Consider the following 26,780-nt stretch of genomic DNA (forward strand, 5'->3'; position numbering starts at 1 on the left):
GAGTTGTGCCATCTACTGATAATCTGGCAGTGATGCTTAGAGTGGATCATAGGAGGCCAGAGATCAATTTGGTTGCACACAACCCTTTCTGATGGAGTAAAGAGGGCCTTGAGTGTCACAGAGGTATGAAGTGTATGTATGGCCTTGAGAAGTCTTTCAGTAAAATAACCTGTTATTTAATCTTTCCCGAGCTTCACCATGGAATGATTTCTTTTTTCCTTGTAATCCAGAACTAGTGAATAATGACCTCAGCAGAGTGATAACTTGAAAGGCCAAAACATCATGAAACCTCCAGGAGAGAGAGTAATAAGGGGAAGTAGTAGGATCTGGAGAAACACCTGTGACAGTAGCCAATGATCAGAATCACCAGGGGGAGTCTTAAAACATATACCTTCCAGATCTCTACTCTTGGATAATGTGAACCAATGGGACTATGATAGAGCCCAAATAATAATGTATTTCTTAAGTGCCAAGGTACTTCTGATGCATAGTCAGTGTCAGAAATCATTCAGCCTGAAATGTGGATATTTACAGGTCAGGAGATAAAAGAGAGTGATGGTTCAGGGAAATAGCGGTGTGAAAAACATGAGTGTAAGAAGAAAGTACGGTGCTAGGAAAACTAAGGACCTACAAATGCCGTCAAACTGGAAGAAATGCGGCTTTAAGGAGACAATACCTTGTGGGTAGTACTGAAAAAAGATCAGAGGACGTGACAGCTGGGAAGTCACTGTCTTCAGGAATGCCACGTGGCATTAAAGATAGAAACCAAATTACAGGGATGTCAGGAAGTGAAGGAATAGGGGAGCCTGGCTGGCTCAGTCGGAGGAGTGTGTGTGACTCTATCTCAGGCTTGTGTGTTCAAGCCCCACACTGGACATAGAGACTACTGAAAAATCTTTTTAAAAAGAAAGAAAGAAATAGAGCCAGACCGGTATTCTAGAAAGTTGACGGAGGAAGGGAAGAAGGAGGAAGAAGTGTTGGGGGAGAACTTTGTTTAGTTCTGGGTTTAAGAATGAGGCTGTCTAAGCAGAGGGTCTGGGGAGGAGTCTCCTCAGGAGAGGAAGACAGGAACGACAGGACAGTTTAACCTTTGCAGCAGAGTTCTCGAGGGGGGAGCAAGAAAGGCACAGGTAGAATATTTGGCGTTGGAGGTAAACGCACTTTCAGAAAGGAATGAACAGACCTCGGATGGGAAAGGGCAGGAGACTTCTAAAACTCGGAGCCCACAGAAATGAGTTGCTGAGATGGATGTCATCGAGCTAAATGATGTCACAGTAGGATCAGCCTCACATCAACGCCTACGGCTAACACCTTGTTCCCAGTGGAAATGAAAGGTCCTTGGATAATTGAAACTTGACGTCAGACTCTAAACTTTCCTTATGGCACATGGTGAAAATCATCCACAGGAGAACCGTGATACTAAAATAGATGGCATAATTAAGGCATTTGAACAGTCTATTCTTATGTAATTATGAAAACAAACTTCTACCCCCACACTCTCTTGGCACCTCCCCACTTCCCTTGCTGCGAAGTTGGGACAGCTTGACGCCCGTTCTTCTCTCCATCATATATTTTAATCTGACACTTAAACTGAAGTGCTCCAGGCATTTCAGGACAGAACAAGTTGACAGGAAATTTTTATTATAGCAGCATTATACTATCAGTCACAATAAAATGTTGTATCACGTCCATAACTTTGAAAGTGCCAGAACTCATGAAAATTCATAGTAAACTTTTATATGCTGCCATTTATAAGATCTACATAAAGTAAAAAAAAAAAAAAGTCATTTAAAAATACATATCTACTGCAGATTCTAAATCTTAATTTAACAAAAAATGCAGACAGATTTCACCCATTTCATGTCTCATAAAACATCTTTTACTCTTGAAATTAATTTCCCACTTGTGCTAAGGTAGGCAAACCTGTTGTATAATAAATTTGTACACATAATATTAAAATAGTAAGTAAATATGGGGGCCAGTTAAAAATAGAGTACTATTTTGTTTTCTTTCTCTCAGGCCGAAGCAGTCCATATATAAGATGAATATATTTTAGTTTCATTTAAAATGCCAGCCATAGAACTGATAGAAGATGATTTAGATAGAACTTAAAAGTAGGAAGGCAAGGGTATTTTTATTAAAATTACCAAAGTATACTTAAAAAAATTAGTTCTCTGTGTACCACCTTGCGATTCTAAATAAGTTGTTAAAACTTTGCAGCTGTACTTTTCAAAATTATAAAAAGGAGAATTCCTATCTTACAGGATTACTATTAGAATTAAAGGTAATTAATAGCAAGTGCCTGGCATGTCATAGGGTCTCAGGAAATTACAGCGATTGCATTAGAGCTAGATTTTATATTTCAATCCAGAAAATAGTAACTAATGAATACTTTGAATACTTTGTTACCCTAGGGTTTTTTCCTTCCAGTATTTAATAAGCATAGCAATTTAGCAGCCCCATTTTATTTATATGATTTATAGGAATATTTCAATTCTTGCCTCAAGTTTATATCATCTGTGATTTTCAGTGATGGTTTCTACAGTTTCTTAAAGGAGACGGGCTCTTAGATCCTGGTGCCTTCAAAGTCTCACAAGGACAAGCCACATAAGTGAGATGGCACCTAAGGTCCCAGGACTGCAGGGACCTTCCAGTGGTGGCTTGGAGGGAGCATGCTACTGCTTCCCATGGATTCATATGGTTTTTAAAATGTGCCACATTAAAAAAAAAATGCTGCATTGATAGAAGTTCTGGGTAAGTTTGTTGAATAAGCAAGTCATCAATAATTGACAATTACCCAGAACTTAGTTTAGCGTAATTTGTGATACATGTTTCACTGCTAAGTATGGAGGGCATAAGCATATTAAAACAGAATAGTGAAGTGTAGGGAAAACCCTAAACTTTTGCATATAAAATAGTAAGTATTCAAAATGTGTTTGGCTTTGGAAATATGAATATGAAACAGAATGAAATTTATATTTAGTGGAGCTTGATAACAAATCCTGATAAAAGGTGCAGTTGATTTTAATTCCTTAAAAAAAAAAAAAAGAAAAACCTGCAAACTGGTCATTGGGCAAATAGGCCTCTTTCTTTAAAGGGACAGATACTTGATAATGTAGATACACAATGAGGTGTGTGGCCCCGATAGAGACACAGAAATAAAGCATGAGTAATATTTATCATATTTCTGAAATGAAATTCTTAGGCTATTGTGATTTTTTTTTAAATTTCCTCCAAGTAGCTTTATAATGCTTCGAACTCTGTAATTCCATTAAACTTAAAGTAGTTCAGTAGTATGGTTCATCTCTGTCCAGAGGTATCCAGTAGTTAAAATTCAAACTTTCCCTTAAATCCAGTGCTCTTCTAATTTGCATGTAAAGTTTCAGATGACTCGTCATGTCTTTAACAAAGTACAGTCCTGAGAGTCACTGGAGTGGGTGTATGATAAGATGACTTATGTGTCTGTGTGCTTTGATTACTGAGTCCTCGATGACTTTTTTTAATTGAAGTATTATTCACAGACAATGTTATACGAGTTTTATGTTTACAACATATTGATTTGACAGTTCTACACGTTATTTATTGTTCACCATGATAAACGTAATTACCATATGTTACTACAGTAATATTGACTGTATTCCCTAATGTTGTTATTTTTCATCTCCATGACTTACTGATTTTTTTGTCTGGAAGTTTGTACTTCTGAAGCCCCCTTACCTATTTCACACACACACTTCCAACCAGCTACCCCAGTGGCAACCACCAGTTTGCTCGCTGTATTTAAGTGTAGTTATCCTTTTGTTCTTTGTTCATTTGTTGTTGTTTTTTTTTCTTAGATCCCACATATTAGGGAAGCTCTATAGGGTATTTGTCTTTCTCTGCCTAACTTATTTCATTTAGCCTAATATTCTCTAGGTCCATCCAAAGAATGAGATCTCATTCTTTTCTATGACTAAGTAATATCCTTTGTGTGTGTGTGTGTGTGTATACTGTATCTTCTTTATCCATATAACTATAAATGAATACTGAGGCTGCTTCCATATCTTGGCTATTGTAAGTAATGCTGCAATAAACATAGGAGTGCAAATGTCTTTTTGAACTAGTGTTTTCCTTTTCTTTGAGTAAATACCCAAGAGTGTAATTACTTCATCTTGTAGTATTTCTATTTTTAACTTTCTGAGGAACCTCTACACTTTTCCATTGTGGCTGCACCAGTTTGCATCCCCACCAACAGTACACCAGGAAGGGTTCCCTTTTCCCAGTATCCTTGCCAGTTTGGTTTTTGGTATTGAGTTGTATGAATTCTTTGTTTCTTTGAGTACTAACCACTTATCAGATATAGGATTTGTAAATATCTTCTCCCATTCAGTAGATTGCCTTTTCGTTTTGTTGGTTTCCTTTATGCAAAAACTTATTTTGGCGTACTCATAATAGCTTATTTTTGCTTTTGTTTCCCTTGCCGGACAAGACACATCTAGAAAAATGTTTCTACAGCTAATGTCAACAAAATTACTGTTATTGCCTTTGTTTTCTTCTAGTTGTATGGTTTGAGGTCTCGCTTTAGGTCTTTAATCCATTTTGAGTTTATTTTTGTGTAAAGAAACATTTACTTTGGAAATATTTATTTAGAAATACTTATTTTGGTGTAAGAAAATGGTCCAGTTTCCTTCTTTGGCATGTTGCTGTCCAGTTTTCTCAGCACCATTTATTAAAGAGACTGTCTTCTCCCCACTATATGTTATTCTCTCCTTTGTCATAGATTACGTGACCATATAGGTGTGGGTTTATTTCTGGGGTCTCTGTCCTATTCCATGGATCAATGTGTCTGTTTATGTATCAGTGCCACACTGTTTTGACTCAGAGAGCTTTGCAGTATATCATGAAATCTGGTATTGTGATACCTCCAGCTATGTTCTTCTTTCTCAAGATTGCTTTGGCTTCCTCAAATTCTTTTGTAGTTCTGTACAAATTTTAGTATTATTTTGATCTGGATCTGAGAAAAATGCTCTTGGTTTTTTATAGGGCTTGCTTTGAATATGTAGATTGCTTTGGATAGTATAGACATTTTAGAAATATTATTCTAGTCTATGAACATGGCATGTCTTTCCATTTGTGTCATCCTTAATTTTTTTTATGAGTGTCATCTAGTTTTTTGAGGATACATCTTTCACCTCCTTGGTTAAATTTTTCCTAGGTATTTTATTCTTTTTGGTGCAATTGTACATGGTATTGTTTTCTTAAATTCTCTTTCTGCCACTTCATTATTAGTATATAGAAATGTAACCTATTTCCATGTTTAATTTTTTATCCTGCAATTTTACTGAAATTTGTCAGTTCTACTAGTTTTTGGTACAGTCTTTAGGATTTTCTCTGTACAGTATCAAGTCATCTGCAAAAAGTGATACTGTTATTACTTCTTCCTTACAGGTTTGAATGCCTTCTATTTCTTTTGCTTGTCTGATTGCTGTCCCTAGGACTTCTAGTACTATGTTAAATAAAAGTGATGAGAGTAAATATCTGTATTTTTTTTTTGATATCTGTATTTTCTTCCTGATTTTGAAGGAAAAGCTTTTAGCTTTTCACCACTGAATATGATGTTACCTGTGGGTTTGTCATATGTAGCCTTAATTATGTTGAGGTATGTTTCCTCTATACCAACTTTGTTGAGAATTTTTAACATGAATGGATATTGTTTTTTGTTAAATGCTGTTTCAGCATTTATTGAGACTATCATGTGAGTTTTTTCTTCCTCTTGTTAATATGATATCTCACACTGATTAATTGCAAATATTGAACCATATTTACATCCCTGAAATAAATCCCACTTGATCATGATGAATGATTTTTTTGATGTATTTGTTAATTCAGTTTGCTTATGTTTTGTTGAGAATTTGTGCATCTATGTCACCAAAGATGTTGCCTATAGTTTTTCTTTTTTAAGATTTATTTGAGAGAGAGAGCAAGCATGAGCGGGGAAGGGAGAGAGAGAAGATCCTCAAGCAGACTCCCTGGTAAGCATGGATCCCAATGTGGGGCTCGATCCCAGGACCCTGAGATCATGACCTGAGCCAATACTAAGAATCAGCTGCTTAACCAGCTTTAGCCACCCAGGGACCTCAGGCCTATAGTTTTCTTATTTTGTAGCGTCTTTGCCTTTGGTATCACGGTAATGCTGACCTCACAGAACAAATTTGGATGTTTACCTTCCTCTTTTATTTTTTTGAATAGTTGAGAAGAATAAATATTGACTCTTTTTTAATGTTCAGTATAATTCACCTGTGAAACTATCTGGTCCTGGACTTTTCTTTGTTGGCAAAGTTATGATTACTGATTCCATTTCATTAATAATAATCAGTCTGTTCAGTTTTCTATTTCTTCCTGATTCAGTCTTGGAAGATTGTATGTTTCTAGGAATTTATACATTTCATTTCTTCTAGGTTGTCCAGTATGTTGGCATATAGTTTTTCATGATATTCTTCTATAATCCTTACTATTTCTGTGATGTTCATTGTTACTTCTCTTCATTTCTGATTTATTTATTTGTGTCCTCTTTTTTTCTTGATCTGTGTACCTAAAGGTTTATCAGTTATGTTTGTCTTTTCACAGGACTGTCTCTTCTTTTCACTGATTTTTTTCCTATTGTTTTTTCATCTCTATTTCATTTATATCTGCTATAATCTTTATTCTTTCTTTTCTTCTAGCTTTGGGTTTTCTTTGTTGTTTTTCTAGATCCTTTAGGTGTAAAATTAGGTTGTTCATTTGAGATTTTTCTTTTTCGTGGGATAGGCCTGGGTAACTATAAACTTGCTTCTTACAATGGCTTTTTCTGTGTCCCAAGGATTTTGGGCCATTTGTTTTCATTTTCACTTGTCTCCATGTATTTTTTTTTTATTTCCTCTTTGGTATTTCAGTTGGCCCCATTCATTGTTAAGTAGCCTGTTTTTTTTTAGTCTCTGTGCATTCATGTTCTTCCCAGATTCTTTTCTTGTAACTGATTTCTAGTTTTATATAGTTGCACTCAGAAAAAGATGCTTGATATGATTTCAGTCTTCTTAAATTTATTGAGACTTGTCTTGTGGCCTATCATGCAATGTCTTCTGGAAAGCGTTCCATGCACTTTAAAAATCGTGTATTTTGCTCTTTTTGGAGGAAATCTGTATCTTTTAGGTATCTTTTAGGTCTATCTGGTCTAATGTGTCATTCAAAGCCATTCTTTCCTTGTTGATTTTCTGCCTAGGCGATCTATCTACTGATGAAAGTGGAGTGGTACAGTCTCCTCTTACTGTATTACTGTCATTTTCTCCCTTCATGTCCTCTCTTAAAATTTGCTTTATGTATTTAGCAAATACATATATGTAATATATGTTAAAAACAGATATTTACAACTGTTATGTCCTCTTATGGATGATCTCATTATCATTTTGTAGTGCCCTTTGTCTCTTGCTACAGTCTTTGTTTTAAAGTCTTATTTTGTGTGATACAAGTATTGCTACCCCTACTTTGTTTTCATTTCCATTTGCATGGTATATGTTTTTCTTTCTTTTTTTTTCTTTTTTTGTTTAAAATTTTTACTTATTTATTCATGAGAGACACAGAGAGAGAGGCAGAGACATAGGCAGAGGGAGAAGTAGGCTCCATGCAGGAAGCCCGATGTGGGACTTGATCCCGGGACCCGGAGACCACACCCTGAGCCAAAGCAGATGTTCAACCACTGAGCCACCCAGGCATCCCAGTGTATGTTTTTTAACTCTTCCCTTTCAGTCTATGTGTATCTTTAGGTGAGTCTCTTACAGACAGTGTAGAGATTGGTCTTTTTTTTATCATTCACTCACCCTATGTCTTTTAATTGGAACATTTAGTCTATATTTAAATTATTGACAGGTGTGTACTTATTGCCATTTTCCTCATTGTTTTCTGGTTGTTTTTTTAGTTCTCCTCTGTTCTTTTCTTCTTTTGACCTCTTTTGTTGTGGTTTGGTAACTTTCTTTAGTGCTATGCTTGGATTTCTTTCTCTATTTTTTGTGTTATCTATTAAAGGTTTTTGATTTGTGGTTATCATTGGGTTGATCTGTAACATCTTATGTGTATTACAGACTGTATTAGGTTGATGGTTGCTTAAGTGTGAACATATTCTAAAAGCACTAAATGTTTATCCTCCCCACCATGTTTTATATATAGATGTCATATTTTACATCTTTTTTTTTTGTATCCCTTAACTAATTTTTGTAGATATAATTGATTTTACTACTTTTTTGTTCAGACTTCCATACTGGCTTCATAAGTGATTAATCTACTACCTGTACTATATATTTGCTTTTACCTGTGAAGTTGTTGCCTTCCATAATTTTCTTCTAGTTGTGGTCTTTGCACCTGAAGGCCTCCCTCTAATGATTCTTGTGAGGCTGGTTTAGTGGTGAGGAACTTTAATTTTTGTTTATCTGGGAAACTCTTCTTCTATCCTGAATGATAATCTTGCTGGGTAGAGTATTGGTTATAGAGGTTTTTGCTTCCTCTCAGCACTTTGGATATATCCTGCCACTCCTGCAAAGTTTTATCCAAAACTTTATCTTGCCTGCAGAATTTCTGGCAAAAAAAAAATCCGCTGATAGCCTTATGGGATGCCCTTTGTATGTAACTGTTCCCTTTTTACTTGCTGCTTTTTAAATTTGTTCTTTATCACCACTTCCTGCCATTTTAATTGTTACGTGTCTTTGTGTGGACCAATGTGGGTTCATCTTGTTGGGGTCTTTCTGTGCTTCCTGGACCTGGGCGTCTGTTTTCTTCCTCAGATTAGGGAGGCTTTCAGCTATTTTCTTCTAATAAGTTTTCTGTCCCCTGCTCACCCTTTTGTCCTTCTCGGACTCTTGTAATGCAAATGTTATTACACTTGGTGATGTTGCTGAATTCCTTTAACCTACTCTCATTTTTCTATTATTTTTTTCTTTTTTCTCTTCAGCTTGGTTGCTTTCTATTACCTGATCTTTCAGATCACTGATCTGTTCTTCAGTGTCCTCTACTCTGCTATTTATTCCTTCTAGTATATTTTTTATTTCCATTACTGACTTTTTCAGCTCTCACTACCTCTTTTCTATATTTTCTACCTCTATTTTTTTAATCTTTTTTTTTTAATTTTTTTTATTTATTTATGATAGTCACAGAGAGAGAGAGACAGAGACAGAGACACAGGCAGAGGGAGAAGCAGGCTCCATGCACCGGGAGCCCAACATGGGATTCGATCCCGGGTCTCCAGGATCACGCCCTGGGCCAAAGGCAGGCGCCAAACCGCTGCGCCACCCAGGGATCCCTTCTACCTCTATTTTTATAAATCCTGAGATCATCTACTCTTTTCTCAAGTTAGTATCTGTTAGAATCATTACTTTGAATTCTGTATTAGGCATATTGCTTATCTCCATTTCACTTAGCTCTTTTACTGTGATTTTGTCTTGTTCTTTCATTTAGGACATATTCCTCTGTCTCCTCATTTTGTCTAACTCTCCATTTGTTTTCGTGTGTTAGGTAGGTAAGCTGTGTCTTCTGGTCCTATAGCAGTCTTGTGTAGAAGAGGTCCTGCGCACAGTGCCCTGTGTTCCTATATGGGCTGCATGTTCCCTGCTGTTGTGGCTAATCTGTGATTGTTTTCAGCCCAGCAAGCTGCAGTGACCCACTTTGCCTGCTATGTGCATGCTGGGCAGGGTTTGTTCCCCATACTGTTGAGAGGCCAGAGGCCACTGCCATGGTTGGTTTATGGGCAGGCCAGGAGTCAGCCCAGGTGTCTGCAGTTAGCTTCTCTGCCACAACTGCAGGCCAAACTACAGGCCTTGCTGCCTGTGTGACAGAGAGGCTCTTGTCGGTAGGTGGGGCCAGCAGTCAGACTATGTGCATGCCACTGGCCACTCGGCCACATCTGTAGGTGCACCCAAGGGCAGGGCTAAGTGGTTGGGCTGCTGGAACTGTGGGCATGCTGGTGTGTGGGGATGTCTCTCCATCCCCAAGCAGGAGTCACTTTGCATTGGTGCTGATCCTTCTGGGGTTGCCTGCAGGATGTGGTAGGGCAAGAGCTGCTTTGGAGGTTGGCCCACCAAAGTGGGTGGTTTGATGGGCAGGCCCACAGTGGAGTGCCGGGGCACAACTGTGGTACCAGGAAGACAGATGGAGAGTTGACAGCACCGACTACTGCAGGCATCTGGCTATCTGGGCTGAGGAGGGTCAGGATGAGAAATGGCACCCACCAGCACTTTTGTTCTTGGAGAAATCTCTTGCAATTCTCTGCCCTTCCATCACACATTCTAAGATCAGCCAATAAACTTCTTACATGTGTATCCCAGGCACTTTCCACACTGCTGTTACTAGGTTGTGTCTCAGTGGAGTTACTTACTACTCTGGCTCTTTAAGGGCAGGGATTCAGTTTCCCATTGCCCTCTGGCTCTCCTGATTTTTTTGGTTCCCTGGGCTCAGTCCTGATGATTTTTTAAGCTTCTGAAGTTAAGCCCCACTGGTTTCCAAAGCCAGATGTTATGTGGGCTCATCTTCCTAGTGCAGGTTCCTGGAGCCATGGGCACCTGGCATGGGGTCTGATCCTCTTGCTTCTCCCTGTGATTTCCCTCCTCTTCATGATTATTCCCACCAGAGATCTGGTTCCCAACCAGGGCTCCACCCCTCTTTCCTCTGCAATAAAGCTCCCTTCCTCTGATGAACTACAAAAGGTCTGTTCTGTTAGTCTTCAGGTCATTTTCAGAATTTGTTATATGGATGTGGCTGTTACTGTGCCCTTGGGTCAAGTTGAGCTCAGGATCCTCCTCTTCTTCCAATCTCCCAATGCTAGTACTTGACTTATTTTTTTATTTTTTTAATTTTTATTTATTTATGATAGTCACAGAGAGAGAGAGAGAGAGGCAGAGACACAGGCAGAGGGAGAAGCAGGCTCCATGCACCGGGAGCCCGACGTGGGATTCGATCCCGGGTCTCCAGGATCGTGCCCTGGGCCAAAGGCAGGTGCCAAACCGCTGCACCACCCAGGGATCCCTAATACTTGACTTCTTCAGTATGCTTCCATGACCTGGTTATTCAAACTAACTATCTCTGTATTTTGCTTTAGCTTCTACCCATTATATGAGTAATAAACAAGAAAAAACCCGGAGCCTCATCACTCCCCCTACATGATAATGTACCATAGGTTCTCCTATTGAATAAAATGAAAACTAGGCACACCGCTCTTCTCTTTCTGATATGAACAAATCATTGAAACTCCTCCTCACTCCTTCCCCCCAATCATGGCAAGTCCTCTGTCTTGGTCAGGGAACCAAGGTATCTGGATTTAGATCAAAAAAGAAAAGAAAATATATGCAAAGGTTAAACTGTGGGCAACTGAAAAAAAAAAGATAAACTAAGAATATCCATTGCTGAATATTACTCAGCTATTAGAAATGACAAATACCCACCATTTGCTTCAACGTGGATGGAACTGGAGGGTATTATGCTGAGTGAAGTAAGTCAATCGGAGAAGGACAGTGTATGTTCTCATTCATTTGGGGAATATAAATAATAGTGAAAGGGAATATAAGGGAAGGGAGAAGAAATGTGTGGGAAATATCAGAAAGGGAGACAGAACGTAAAGACTGCTAACTCTGGGAAACGAACTAGGGGTGGTAGAAGGGGAGGAGGGCAGGGGGTGGGAATGAATGGGTGACAGGCACTGGGGGTTATTCTGTATGTTGGTAAATTGAACACCAATAAAAAATAAATTAAAAAAAAAAGAATATCCATTGCTTTTGTATACCAATCAGAGAGCAGGGAATGAAGAACTTAACTATTTCTACCTCCACCCCCAAAAGGGCTTGTGATAGAAACCAGCTGGTGTTAGACCAAATCTCAGTGTTAACAGGGATGTAGATAGCACTCTAGGTGAATCACTGAACGTTTGAACAGAAATCAGGTATAGATATTAGAGTATGAGCAGAGAAGATGTGTAAATTGTGATAACTTTCTTTATATCAATGTTAGTGGGGTAAACCCATATATTTATAAAATACAAGCAGAGTCTAGTAATCTATATAAATGGAACTTGGCTTCAGATTTCTTAAAAGCTCAAAGGCTTTCATGTATCTAATCTGGTTTGTGATGCTTTGTGAACTCATTTCAATGTAAATTTGAATATTGAAGGTCATCTTACCCAGGATTTAAAATTTGCCTTCAGTTATTTGTTGGGTTTGCTGTCCTATTGCCTATTTACTATTTAAGTACAGCCCCAATAAAATCCTCCTGGACACCTAGTCCAAGCGTTTGCTTTGCACCGTGAGAGAGAGTTCATTCAAATTTGGTTTGGTTCTCAGCAAAAAGTAATCAAAATTCTGTGCAGTGGACCTGTGTGGTCCAATGTGGTGACTATTAGCCACCAGTGGCTTTGAGCTCTTGTAATATATCTGGTCTGAATTGAGATATCCTGTAAATATAAAATACATATCACATTTTGAGAAAGTATGAGTTAAATGAAATATTACTAACTTAATTTCAACTGCTTTTTCTTTTTTTTTTTTTTTTGCTCTTAAAAATGCACTATACTAGATCACTTAAAATTATATATGTGGTTCACATTATATTAGATAGCCTCTCAGTTGAATGCTTGTTATGCCCCAGCTTAATTGGGGCTTACCATTAATTAAAGGACAACTTAATTTTCCCCTAGGTGCGTATCCTAGGTATTACTTACATGTTATTTGGTGGTGTTCCATTTCTCTTACTGTTATAAAGAAAATCCTTAGAGACTGCAAAAAGAATCAGGACTAGTTTTTTTTCTGTTTTTAATTATATCAGTATGGAGTATGACAAAGACAAATATTAGTAATATTCCATTGCTTCTCTTTATAATCCTAAATTCACAATTCTGGTGGTTATCAATTATGAATTTTAATAGGCCAGTGGTCCGTAAACTTTGCTGTTATCTCAAATATGTTTATACCGAAACCTAGGAATCAGCAACATTAGTAATCCAGTTACATATGAATAAAGTTAATTACAGATCCCCTAAGTAATGTTACCAATTATAAGAAATGGGAAATGTTACCTATTTATAAGAAATAGAACAAAGTGAGCAGGGTCTATGTTTTCTACTTTTGCTGAAATTGAAGACATTTTTATACCTACTTAACAGATATGTTCTCTTCAACATCTTTAGATTAATGACCCAGTTGGATCAAGATTAGCTTAGGTGTGCTTCCTGTTACTAATTTTGGCTTCAAATTATGAACCTTATAAGGTCAACACAGTCTTTCTCCTTTCTTCCTTATGTTTTTCCATTCTCAAAACTCTCTTGACCACACTGTTGTTATATCCATAACCACATGAAAGGTGATAGTAAGCTATTTTGCATTTCATATATTTAATTGTAATTTTGGTGTTGAATATTTTCATTATTGTAAATCAGTGATTTTTCAGACTTTTTTTTTAAAGCCGTATAATCCTGCAAATCTTGTTGGAAGCACATTTTTAAAACAGACAAAATCAGAATTCTGTTTGAATTGAGTGATACAGGTAGGCTTTGTTTCCACTTAAAAATGCCCTTCCCTGGTGCCTAAAAGTGTCTCTGAGCCACCATGTGGAAGTTTTGAACACAACTTGGTGAACACTGATTAAATAATGACCAACAAGGGAGTATGGTTTTAGTTTCTGGTGGTACATTCAGTATTTAGCATCCTAACAACTAGGTTTAGCTTCAAAGTGATCTTGGTATATAGGAAAAAAAGAGCAGAGATCATAAATCTGAGCAGCTGTAAGAGTGACAGAATAGAAATCAATCGTATGAGCCTTCAGTGCAAAAGAAAATTTTGAATTCCCATGAGGCAGCACATAAAATTGTACATTCTCTCATACAATATAAAATTTAGACTACAATGATAGAGAAAGTAAAATTTTCTCTTATGTCTGTATTCAGGATTATATCCAGCTGCACTCCTTTTTCCCTGTTTAAGAAACATAGGATAGATGTGAAAATTTCTTTTAAAACAATCATAAAACATTGAAAAATGTATTAGTGAAGAAGGTCTTAAAGCCATTTTTTTAAAGAGTTTTTTAAAATTAAAATATCTTCATATGGCCAACCTGGTTTACATATGGTCAGGCCTAAAAATTGAGGGGAAAAAATCAAGTAATCAAATTTTTGAAGAGCAACTGGGTATATTAATAATTTAGTGTTCAATATTTTTAGCAGTGTTACTATGTTACAGTTACTCTGTGATTGATATCCAGTGCACCCTGACTTCCTGTAATGTCACAGAGCTAAATCTGAACTTGAAGGACTTGGTACAAAAGATTCAAATATGGTTTTCTAGTTTAAAGGGACACCTTTGGCTCCTAAATTTTTCATTGTAGCCACTTGGCTGACACCCCTGCTAACTTGTGTCTTACCCATAGCTTGATATTGTAATGGCCCATTAAAGCCACTGAAGTCTTATAATCATACTTGGACCTTCTGGTGGAGAATAGAGCATACTTATAGGTAAAGTTTTTGACTTAAATAAAAAATGATATATACAAGTTTATTTAAAAAAATTCTTTTTTTCAGTCCTCTGATTACCTTGACTACTTCTTGATTTCTTTGGAAAACCAAAAGAGTATAGTGAACTCCAGACATCAAATACATTGTTCTCAAAATCACACTTTACTATCCATGGTGAGTTTTAAAGCCAATAAAGATTTATTTTATTGGTTTCATTTTCAATCTGAAGCAAGTTTTTTCCATCTTCCACAAATTAGGACTACGGGGACATGAGAGAGTAAAGGCTCTAATCTTGTTACAGCCCTCTATGTGTGCCGGGCACTCTGCTGGGCGCCTTATGGATGCTACCTTGATCAGATGCTACCTTGATCATCACTCAACCTGCAGGGTTGGTGGATTGATCTCCATGTCAAACATGAGAAAATTGAGGTTCAGAGCAAGTAACTCACCATGGTCATGCAGAAAAATGGTAAAGAAAATACGTAAACTCCTATCTAATTCCAAAGATAATGTCATTTTTCACCAGATTGGACTCCTCACTAGGAGCCATTCCTATTTACTAGTCCTAGTCTTATAACTACTGTTATAACTATTGTAATAATTAGCTGTGCTGATGTATTACCAGCATGACATTCTAGGTGTTATTTTTATAATTAGATTTTAGATCATTTATGGAAAGATTGTTTTAAGAATAGCTTTCCTTGGATTGTGTAAGTAATATACTTGCTACATAAATGTCAAAACAAAAAAAGTCATTAGTGATTTCCAAGTTGTTTATTTTTTTAAAGTTCACCATATTTATTTATTTATTTATTATTTATTTATTTATTTATTTATTGAAGTATAGTTGACATATACTGTTTTAGTTTCGGATGTACAACATAATGATTCAACAATTATATACATTACAGTGACCATCTGTCACCAAAGTTAGTAAAATATTATCAATGATATTCCCTAAGGTGTGCTTTTTATCCCTGTGCCTTATTTATGTAATAACTGGATGTCTGTACCTCTCCATCTCCTTCACCTATTTCACCTATTCTCCTCTAGCCCTCCCCTCTGGCAACCACCAATTTGAGCTCTGTATTTATGAGTCTGATGATTATCCTTTTTATGTCTGTTTTGGTACTTAGGTTTCCTTTTTAGATTCTTTACATGAATGAAATCGTGTGGTATTTGTCTTTCTCTAACTTATTTCACTTACTGTAATACCCTCTAGGTCCAGCCATGTTTTCATGAATAGCAAGATTTTATACTTTTCAAGACTAATATCTACACCACATCTTTTTTATCCATTCTTCTATGGGTGGATATTTAGGTTGCTTCCCTATTGTAAATAATGTTGCAATAAACCTAGGGGTGCATATATCTTTTCAAATTAGTATTTTATTTTCCTTTGAGTAAATACCCAGAAGTAGAGTACTGGACTATATAGTATTTCTATTAAGTTTTTGTGAAGAACATCTATACTCTTTTCCATAGTGGCTGAATCAGCTTATAATCCTACCAACAGTGCTCGAGGGTTCTCTCTTCTCTACTTCCTCACTAACATTTATTATTTTTTTGCATTTTTGATACTAACCATTCTGACTGACTTGAAGTGATACCTGATTGTGGTTTTTATTTGCATTTCCCTGATGATTAGTGATGTTAAGCATCTTTTCATGTATCTCTTGGCCATCCAGGTCTTATTTGGAAAAATATCTGTTTGGATCCTCTGCCAATTTTTAATTGGATTTTTTGTGGGGTTGTTTTTGAATTGTTTTTGTTGTGTGAGTTCTTTATATATTTTGGATAGTAAATCTTTATTAGATATATTCTTTTGCAAATATCTTCTCCCATTAGGTAAGTTGCCTTTTTATTTTGTTCATAGTTTTCTTTACTGTGCAAAAGCTTTTTAGTTTGATGTATTCCTTATTTATTTTGGTTTTGTTTGCCTTGCCTTGGAGACAGATCCAGAAAAATATGCTAAGATTGATGTCCAGGAGATCACTACCTGAATTTTCTTCTAGTGGTTTTATGATTTCAGGACTTACATTTAGGTCTTTAAATCCATTTTGAGTTTACTTTTATGTACGGGGTAAGAAAATGGTCCAGTTTCCTCAACACCATTTATTGAAGAGACTGGCTTTTCTTCATTGTATATTCTTGCCTCCTTCATCATGGATTAATTGACCATGGAAATGTGGGTTTGTCTCTGGGCTCTCAACTTCGTTCCATTGGTCTCTGTGTCTGTTTTTGTGGCAGTACCATACTGTTTTGATTACTACAGTTTTGTGGTATATCTTGAAATCTGGCATTGGGACACCTGCAGCTTTGTAGTTCTTTCTCAATATTGCTTTGGTTATTTGGTGTCATTCGTAGTTCATACAAATTTTAGAATTATTTGCTCTGTAAAAAATACTATTGGTATTTTGATGGGGATTGCATTGAATCTGAAGATTGCTTTGGTTAGTATGGACATTGTAGCAATATTTACTCAATTCCTTTATCAATGTCTTACAGTTTTCAGAACAGGTCTTTTACCTCTTTCATTAAATTTCTTACAAGGTATTTTATTCTTTTTGATGCAGTTGTAAATGGGATTGTTTTCTTAATTTCTCTTTCTGCTAGTTTATTGATCTACAGAAATGCAGCAGAATTTTATTCCCCGTCTTTATTCCATTTCTTCAATTTTTTTACACGCCTGTGTTCAAAAAAGATCCTTGATTTCAATCTTAAACTTGTTTTGTGGTCTGTGTGTAATCTATCCTGGAGAATGTTCCATGTGCACTTAAAAAGAATGTGTATTCTGCTCTTTTTGGAGGGAATGTATCTGTTAGGCCTACTTGGCCTAAGTGTTATTCAAAGCCACTCACTGTTTGATTTTCTGTTTAGGTTGTCTATTCATTGATGTAAGTGAGGTATTAAATTCCCCTACTCTCATATTACTGTCAATTTTGCTTTATGTTTGTTAATATTTGTTTTATGTTTGTTAATACTTGTTTTATGTATTTAGGTGCTCCTATGTTAGGAACATAGATATTTACAGTTGTTATGTCCTCTTGTTGAATTGATTTATCATCATGTAACATCATCTATCTCTTTGTTTTAAAGTCTATCTTGAGGGATGCCTGGGTCGCTCAGCCATAAAACATCTGCTTTTGGCATAGGTCGTGATCCTGGAGTCCTGGGATTGAGTCCCACATCAGGCCCCCTGCATGGAGCCTGTTTCTCCCTCTGCCTATGTCTCGGCCTCTCTCTCTCTCTCTCTCTCTCTCTCTCTCTTTGTCTCTCATAAATAAATAAAATCTTTTTTTAAAAGGTCTATCTTGATATAAATATTGCTATCCCATTTTTTTTTCACTTCCATTTTCACAGTATAGGTTTTTCTATCCCTTCATTTTGAGTCTGTATGTGTCTTTAGGTCTGAAGTGAGTCGTTTGTACAATCACAGAGAGCAGCCTTACTTTTTATCATTCAGTGGCTATATGTCGTTTGATTGGAGCATTTAGTCCATTTATATTTAAAGCAATTATTGATAGGTATGTACTTATTGCCATCTTGGTCATTGTTTTCTGGTTGTTTTTATAATACTTCTTTATTGCTTTCTTGCTCTTTCCTTGTGGTTTATGACTTTCTTTATTGTTGTTTGGCTTTCTCTTTTTTTTTTTTTTTTTAAAGATTTTATTTATTTATTCATTCATGAAAGACACACAGAGAGGCAGAGACACAGGCAGAGGGAGAAGCAGGCTCCATGCCGGGAGCCTGATATGGGACTCGATCCCAGGCCTCCAGGATCTCGCCCTGGGCCAAAGGCAGGCGCTAAACCGCTGAGCCACCCAGGGATCCCCTGTTTGGCTTTCTCTTTTTGTGTGTTTTTATTATAGGTTTTTGGTTTGTGATTATCAGGACATCCTAAGTATCTAGCAGTCTATCTGAAGTTGATGGTCACATTCTAAAAGATAACATTTTTACTCCCCCTCCATGTTTTGTTTATTATATTTTACATCTTTGAGCTCCTCATCTAATCTTTGTAGATACAATTTTACTACTTTTGTCTTTTAACCTTTGTACTAGCTTTATAAGTGACTGATCTGCTACCATTATGTTTGCTTTAGCAGTGAAATTTTTTCTTAACGGCCTTTTCATTTAAGAAAATCCATTTAATATGTCCTGTAAGACTAATTCAGTGGTGATTAACTCCTCTAACTTTTGTTCTTATGCAAAACTTTTCCCTTCAATTCTGAATGATCATCTTTCCAGCTAGAGCGTCCTTGGCATTAGGTTGTTCCCCTTTCAACATTTTGCATATATCTTGCCGCTCTCTTCTGGCCTGCAAAGTTTCTCCTGAAAAATCAACTGATAGCCGTCTGGGGTTTCCCTTGAATCTAACGGTTTTCTCTTGTTGCTTTGAATATGCTTTTTAATTTTTGCCATTTTAATTAGTATGTTGGTGTGGACTCCCTTGGGTTCATTTTGTTGAGCCCTCTCTTTGCTTCCTAGATGTCTGTTTCCTTTCCCAGGTAGGGATGTTTTCAGCTATTACTTGTAAATTTTCTACTCCTTTCTCATCTTCTGGGGACCTTATAATGCAAACATTAGTACACTTGATGTCCCAGAGATCCCTTAACCTATCCTGTTTTGTTTTTTTTTTTCTTTTGCTCTTCAGCTTGGGTGCTTTTCATTACCTGTCTCCAGCTCGCTGATCTGTTCTTTTGCATCTTCACATATGTTGTTGGTTCTTTCTACTGTGTTTTTCATTCAGTCATTGTATTCTTCAGCTTTGACTGGTTCTTTTTTATATTTTCTCTTCGTTGAAGTTCTCATTTAGTTCAGGTACTCTAGAGACTCTCTCACCCAGTGAATATCTTTATGATCATTACTTTGAACTCTGTATTTGGTAGATTGGTTATCTCCATTTTGTTTAGCTCCATATCTGGGGTTTTGTCTTTCTCTATCTCCTCATTTTGCCTGCCTGTGTTTGTTACTGTATCTTAGGTCAGCTACATCTGGTCTTGCAAGTAGTAGCCTCATGTACAAGATGTTTTGTGGTGCCCAGTAGCACAGTGGCTGTGCACAACTCCTCTGGGTGCTCTGTTGGGCAGAACAGGCCCACAGCCCAGAAGACCACCTGTGCAACTGCTATGGTACATGATTGGCAGGACTTGCCTCTGACTGAGCGGTCTGGCTACTGCCAGTGTAGGTATACTGGTTGGTGGAACTAACTGCCCCATCCTCAGGGAAAAAGTTACTCTGGAGGGGGTGCCAGTCCTGACCAGGGCTGTCTGCCAGGTGGGGTGCATCATCAGGGGAGTGTCTGGGCAAGACAGGTAGTGCTAGCAAGGTAGGTGGAGTATCGAATTGGTTCCAACAAACACTGAGCCAGCTAGAATGAAGGAGGGCAAGAGGGAAGGTGCCCAGCAGCACATTCAGATCCCTGCCCCTTCTACATATGTCCAAAATTAGTAAATCTTCACATTTACTCCAGTTACTTTTCAAACTGCTGCTTCTCTTCTGGGTCTTGGGCTAAGAGTTAGTGTTCTGACTTTTTAAGAGAGGAGACAGGATTCACTACAGCTCTCCCAGACCTTATGGGAGCCTGATTTAGTGCAGGGTCCCAGGGCCGGGGATGCCCTCCCTGGTCCCTTCCCTTCTCAGGCAAAAACTCTGCACCTGTGACATCCCTCCCCCATGTGGGTTGCTGCCACAGCAGGGTACCTCTCCTCCTCCTGCTACTACTCTTCTCCACTTGGTGATTTGCTCCGCTGGTCTCAAAGTAAGCTGCTTTACGTGCAGTGATTGCCTCAGGGCCCCCCTGAGAGGAGGTGCACTCAGGATCCTTCTACCGCACCATCTTCCTCCCTCTACCTCCAAAGTTCTTTATAACCATAGTAGGTACTATGTTAATTCAAAGCAAATACTCAAACCAAAGGTAATTAAAGAGACTCCCATGTTTTCCCTTTTTCTCAGTGCCATCAACACAACTGAAAAGCAGTCCCTATGATAGATCCCTTATTCCATTTTTAGATTTCTCCCAAGTTTTCAGTTAGCCCTCATGCTGGCCACTCGGTGACAAGTCATAACTTTAAAGTAACCCTTCCCATCCTTGGTTAACCCAGTTAGTGATCCGTGCATATGTAACTTAAAGTATTATACAGGAAATTCTCTTTCCTAGATATGGCTGATGGAGTGCTTGGCCCATTGTCCCTCTTCTAGATCCAGTTTTGAAGCAAACTACATTAAAATATGTAGTTCCTTGAATTTTTCTCTGTATTACAAAATATGCCTTTATAACCCATTAACCATCATAGGTGACTCATCTAATGACACGTAAATAAGCAAGTATATTGCAGTTCTCCACTGGGAAGTATATATTGTGTTGTTATAGCAAATCATGTTATTTGGAGTGCTAATGGAATTGTCCTTCTGTTGAAGACAAAAATGTAGACTTGTATGTACTTTAAAAATTTGTTACAGAAGTATATATGAGTACATTAAAGTTCTGTCAGATATGGAGACAGTGAATTTACAGAATGGTAAATTGGGATAGTGAAAGTCTTATCAAGAATATGTTTGTCAAGATAATCTGTATTTATTTTAGCTCACTTAGTTTCCAGTGTCTAGTTCACAAGGTGTCGCTCCTGTGTGTGAGTTAGAGTCCCTCCATAGACATATCAGGGCTTCAGTTACCCCAGCCAAACTGAGTAGCCCTTTCTGTGGCTTGGTCTGAATTAATTTCATCTCACTGTCTGGTACACACTGTACAATGAATTACAGAATCTGTTGGGGAAGTTGTGATGACTAAATAATCATCTGCAGCTAGTTTCCCTTGTGGTTTATTAGTTGCCACTGATGTTATAGAGTCTCTCTTCTTCAAACTTTGGCCCATAGCCCAGCAGCTCCCTAGCACATATTTACTAATTCAGATGCCCTGTCTCCCAGACACTTCAGAAATACTCTACCTAGAGTCCAAATTATGGTATCCCTTAGTTTAACACATAGCATTGGGAGATGAGAAGTCACCTTAGATCTGCTGAGGGACCTCACAAGGTGAAAAAAATAGGTGGACGGTTGTGTCTGGCCCTGGGTGAAACAAGAAAATACAATAGAAATACCAGAATATTGTTGCTCTAGGATCCATAAGAAAGGACAGAAAATGATTACAGTAGGAGGAAAAAGACCCCTCTATAAGGTTTGGTAACACCACAGTCTTGAGTTTCTTATTGCCTTCACCTTTCCCCATCTTTTCCGAAAATATTTGGAAAACATCTTTCCCAAAGTCAGTCCCCAAGGAACTGTGTATGCTTACCACCCAGGTACCCTTTTACTTGTGTTTGAATCCCATAACAAAGCTACAAAACAGTGAGGGGCTTCAGGGTCTCGTCTGCTCTGCTCCCTGAAACCATGCTCTTGGGTTTAGAACGTGCTTCATGAATCACTGATGAAAATGCACAGGGACCTCATCTAGCAGCAACCCTGCAGCTTCTCCCAGGTCCCCTTGTGCAGAAAGATTTCAGAGACTGCCACTAGCAGTGCCTCACAGGGCATCTGAGGTGTGAGGAGCAGCTGCCCTGTCAGAGATGCCTGAGGCCCTGGCACTCAGTTGTAAGGGGCTCATCCTTCACCTGGATAACTTCTAAAAGGCAGATCCGAGTCTCTGCTGCCCCAAAGGGATCAAGCTGATTTTCCTCACACGAAGATGAAACATTGGCTTGTATGGCTCTCTTACTGCTTAGTAGGCTGACTCCTTTTGTTTCCCCTTTCTTCTAAGTTATCAGGGTAACCATTGGCCAACAGATGCTTTCATTCTAGGACAGTCTCTTACCCCAATTCTCAAGATACCTTGTTCTTTCCTCTTCATCATGTCTGCTTACCTAGCTATGTTTTGCATGTTGAATGTAGGGGATCTTGGAGGTAGAACTCACATCAGAACATTCAGGCAAGGCTGGCAAGTCTCCCTCTTCCAAAGGGAAGTTATTCTCATACCCTAAAGCCATTTGCAAATATCCATCCAAAAAGTCATCCTCTCTCTCTCTTCTCAGTCCCAGGCAAAGAAGATGAAGGGGAGTAGGGGGAGAAGAAGCAACAGCGAGAAGGCTTGAACAGCAGGAGAAAGGAGCCTGGAGTTTCTTAATTCATTCTTTGCGGCTGTCCCAGTTCATTCTTTTATTTACTTCCTGATATTCAGAGATACCAGTAATCCTTTTATTTTAAGTAGGGTTTTTCTGAAAATCCCTATAAATATACCAATCTGCCTACTTCAAATGAGCCTTTCTCTGGCCATTTCAAAGCAGGATTTTTATAAGCATGCTTATTCCAAACATGACAGAGTAAAATAAGCCTTTTAAGAAAAGTACCTGCTGGTAGGTTTCCTGTGTTCTTCTACCATTAACGCCAATGGTGAATCACATGCAAAGTCGGAGCTTGTGTTATATATTTTGCTCAACAGTAAAGAGCAGAATTTGCAGTGAGAGTTTGGGACTTCCCCTGGGAACCCAGTCTCACTAAGCCAGAAGGACACATTTCATAAAACATTCAGGGTCTCTTACCCAATCAAAGGTGGCCACAGATCTTCCAACAAAGTCAGCATCAGAAGGACTCACTTGAGGTATACCATCTTTATTGCCAAATAGTTGAAATAAAAAAGAAATCAAGACCCAGAGGCACATGCCAATTCATAAATATAGAATTAGCTATTTTTACTACTGAGAAAATACATGCAGGCATAGCCCATAAGTGACTACAGAACTATAATGAATTTTCTCCTCTATTTATATGGAATTAAAACTTCAGTTCTTAAACATCATCCTACTTATTTTAGTAAATACTCAACAGATAGTTCATTTGCACAGGTAGCTACATTGTGCTTGCTCTGATGTCCTGTTTTTATAATTCTTTTTTTTTAAGGTTTTATTATTTATTCATGAGAGACGCAGAGAGAGAGAGGCAGAGACACAGGCAGAGGGAGAAGCAGGCTCCATGCAGAAGCCTGACATGGGACTCCATCCCAGGACTCCAGGATCACACCCTGGGCCGAAGGCAGGCGCTAAACCACTGAGCCACCCAGGGATCCCCTGTTCTTATAATTCTTTATCAGGACCTCCTTTGTATTGTATCCAGCACATAGGAGGCTGCACATTTTTCAATGTGCCTCAATACGGTTAGACTAAGTGCAGTCTCCTAAAGCCCTCCTAGGCTGTTTGGAAGCCCATCTGCAGTTTGGAAGCACCTGTCATTTATCTGCATGGGCTTTTAATGATTCTGGGCCTTGGTAGCTGGGAGGTACTTCCAAGGCAACAGCAGCCGTTCCAGGGATTCCATGGTTAGCATTCATTTCTTTGGTCTGATCAGTAGAAGATTGGCTGGGAAAGTTTCAGAGACTCAGAGACCCACGCTACACAGACACACTTGCCTGCCTCTCCCTGCCCCCCACATGAGCTCCAAGTCTAGGTCAAGCATGAGAGCCAATTGCTAATTGCATAAACTTGATTTCACATTAGTGTGGGGTGTTACTATACCTGGATATGGAATTACTATGTTTTAGAGAAAGCACGCCTTCAACTTTATAAAGTACTGCCAAATTGTTCTCCTGAATAGTTATACCAATTTACACTCCCACCTGTAATGTATGAGTTCCTACTTTCACACATCCTTGGCAACATCTGGTGTTTGCAGACTTTATTTTTTCCAATCTGATGGGTGTGAAGTGGTGTCTCATTTTTGGCTTTAATTTGCATGTCTTCACTATTGAGCATCTTTTCATATGTTCGTTGGTCATTTGGGTTTCCTCTTCACTGTTCATATCTTTTGCCTGAAAAAAATGGGTACCCTTCTCAATGTGTAGGAATACTTTATATACTCTGAGTACTAGCCTTTTCTTTGGTTCTATATGTTGCAAATACCTTGTCCCAGTCTGTGGCATTTTTGTTCATTCTTTTCCATGCAGAAGCTTTATTACTAAAATCTATCAGCCTTTTCCTTGATAGCACATGATTGTGTGTCTTCTTTAAGAACTGTTTCCCCATCAGGGCGCCTCAGTTACTTACGCCTCTGACTCTTGGTTTTGGCTCAGGTCATAATCTCAGGGTCATGAGATCTTGTCCCACTCCGGACTCTGTGCTCAGCAGGGAGTCTGCTTAAGATCTCTTCCTCTCCCTCTGCCCTCCCCCGAATTCATACATATGCATGAGCTCGCTCACTCTCTCTCAAATAAATCTTTTTTAAAAAAGTATTTCCCCATCCTAATGTGAATGTGTCCTATAATTTCTTTTAAAAGTTTTACAGGGATCCCTGGGTGGCGCAGGGGTTTGGCACCTGCCTTTGGCCCAGGGCGCGATCCTGGAGACCCGGGATCGAATCCCACATCGGGCTCCCGGTGCATGGAGCCTGCTTCTCCCTCTGCCTATGTCTCTGCCTCTCTCTCTCTCTCTCTCTGTGACTATTATAAATAAAAAATAAAAATTTAAAAATAAATAAATAAATAAATAAAAGTTTTACAGTATTTTTCATATTTAAATCTTTGACCTATAATTTACTTTTGTGTGTGTTAGGAGATAAAAATACAACATTTATATATGTTTTCCATATAAATAACCAGTTGCCCTAGGACTGTGTTAAATGGTCCCATCTTCATTAATTTCTAATGTCATTTATACACAAGTATTACTTTCAGCTCACTCTTCTGTTATATATTTCATTTTTTAATCTTTGTCTATACCAATATAACCTTGAGTGGATTTCTGCAGTTGTATACTGTGTATTGACAGCTACCACGAAAGTTCCTCCTCTTTTCAGTATTGCTTAACCATTCTTGGTCTTTTGTTTTCCCACAGTAATATTAGGATGAGCCTCTCAGTTTCTCTACAAATCCCTTTGAGGGCTTTTATTGGAATTGGGGTGGACTTACAGATTAATGTGAGAAGTGCTATTTTAATAGTCTCACCATCCATGAAAATGTCTTCACTTTTGCCCTTCAGTACAGGCTTTCCATTTTGGTTTGTTCCGTAAAGCTCTTGTCTCTCTTTTCCTCTTAGATTTTAGTTTTTGTTACTTTCACAAGTGGGAATTTTCAAGATTTATTTATTTTAGAGAGAGAAAGAGTGAGCAGTGGCGGGAGGGGCAAAGGGGAAGAGAGAATCCTAAAGCAGCCTCCTTCCTGTGCGCAGAGCCCAACACGGGGCTCGGTCCCAGGACCCTGAGATCATGACCTGAGCTGAAATCAAGAATCAGCTGCTTAACCGACTGAATCACCCAGGTGCCCCCTACAAATGGGATTTTTTTAATTAAAAATTTAAATTGGCTTGCAAGTGTAGAGCAATACAAATTTTTGACCTAGAGCCTTGTACCTTCAATGTAATAACAAATTGTCCAAGAATGTTGTCTCTATGATAGTTTCCGGTTGTCTGTGGAAATTCGTTCCATGGCCCAGTATATAACCAGTTTCATAAATCTTCCACATATTTTTTAAATGATTTTCTCATTTTGTGCAGAGCTTTGAATGTGCCCATTAGATCAAGCGTGTAATTGATTGTTCCAGCTGTCTATATTCTTACTACAGGTTTTCTACTTCATCTTTCAATTAAAATTTTCCCTCTACTAATTCAGTCATCTTTTGCATTACTCATTTGGAGACTAAGTTCACAATTATTATAGCATCCTTGTGAATTTTCTCTTTATTATTACTTGATAGCTTTTTTGTCCTTTTAATGTTTTTACATTAAAATACGTATTAATAGAGCTTTCCAAGTTTTCTTTAGGTTAGCTACAAATGATAGAAGACTTGACTACTGTTTCTCAAATTGGGGGAGGTATTTTTTCTCAAATAACAAGGTCAGAGAGAGATGTGGGTCCCTCTGTTCAGAAAGTCAGGCTCTTTGTATGTCCCTGTGTATCATTCACAGTATGGCACCTTTCATCCTCTTTCTGGCTTTCTCCGTATGAGGTATTGTTGGATGGCAGTGCCGGCAGGGGAGTGGATGGGGGGGGGGGGGGGTCGGTGTCGTGGGACCAGCAGAGGGCAACCTTTACTGTCAGTGTCCCTGTGGAATAATACCTGTTTTAGCATCTAGAGAATCTTTGTCCCACGATGGTAAACTGTTGTTGTTACACGTTTTGTGAACATTCTTTCACTTAGAATCTTCTATTTCTGCAGTCAAATGTGACCATTTCCGTTCCCAAGTGAAGTCACCAGGAAGAAAGTGCTTATGCAGTCCTTTCCTTAGAGCCAGAAGCAGTTAAATGCTCAAGGCTCAGGAAACCAAATATCATCATCGACTAACAAGGTACACTTGGATTTCAAAGCATT

General features: G+C 38.2%; 1 protein-coding gene and 1 long non-coding RNA gene across 32 annotated transcripts in view; one reads left to right on the top strand and one right to left on the bottom strand.

Moving 5' to 3' along the window:
* The window catches only part of ZC3H12C (zinc finger CCCH-type containing 12C), a 176,542-nt gene that overhangs the window by 135,854 nt on the left and 13,908 nt on the right, over nucleotides 1-26,780 (top strand). Inside the window, exon 1 of one of the 22 annotated variants that reach the window (XM_072821898.1) lies at nucleotides 26,551-26,757. The exons of the other annotated variants lie outside the window; for them this stretch is intronic. Coding sequence (XP_072677999.1) covers nucleotides 26,714-26,757 — 44 coding nt within the window. The 5' untranslated portion in view covers nucleotides 26,551-26,713. Of the gene's footprint in view, nucleotides 1-26,550; nucleotides 26,758-26,780 lie in introns of those variants that run through there. 22 annotated transcript variants of the gene reach the window in all.
* The window catches only part of LOC140630917 (uncharacterized), a 39,489-nt gene continuing 35,788 nt past the window's right edge, over nucleotides 23,080-26,780 (bottom strand). For 8 of the 10 annotated variants that reach the window (XR_012028598.1, XR_012028602.1, XR_012028600.1 and 5 more), the window contains one exon: nucleotides 23,080-24,287. This is a non-coding gene — a long non-coding RNA (uncharacterized lncRNA). The remainder of the gene's footprint in view (nucleotides 24,288-26,780) is intronic. The other 2 variants (XR_012028597.1, XR_012028601.1) reach the window with 1 other exon arrangement.

Source organism: Canis lupus, chromosome 3 (genome assembly GCF_048164855.1).
Source record: "Canis lupus baileyi chromosome 3, mCanLup2.hap1, whole genome shotgun sequence".
Taxonomy (NCBI): domain Eukaryota; kingdom Metazoa; phylum Chordata; class Mammalia; order Carnivora; family Canidae; genus Canis; species Canis lupus.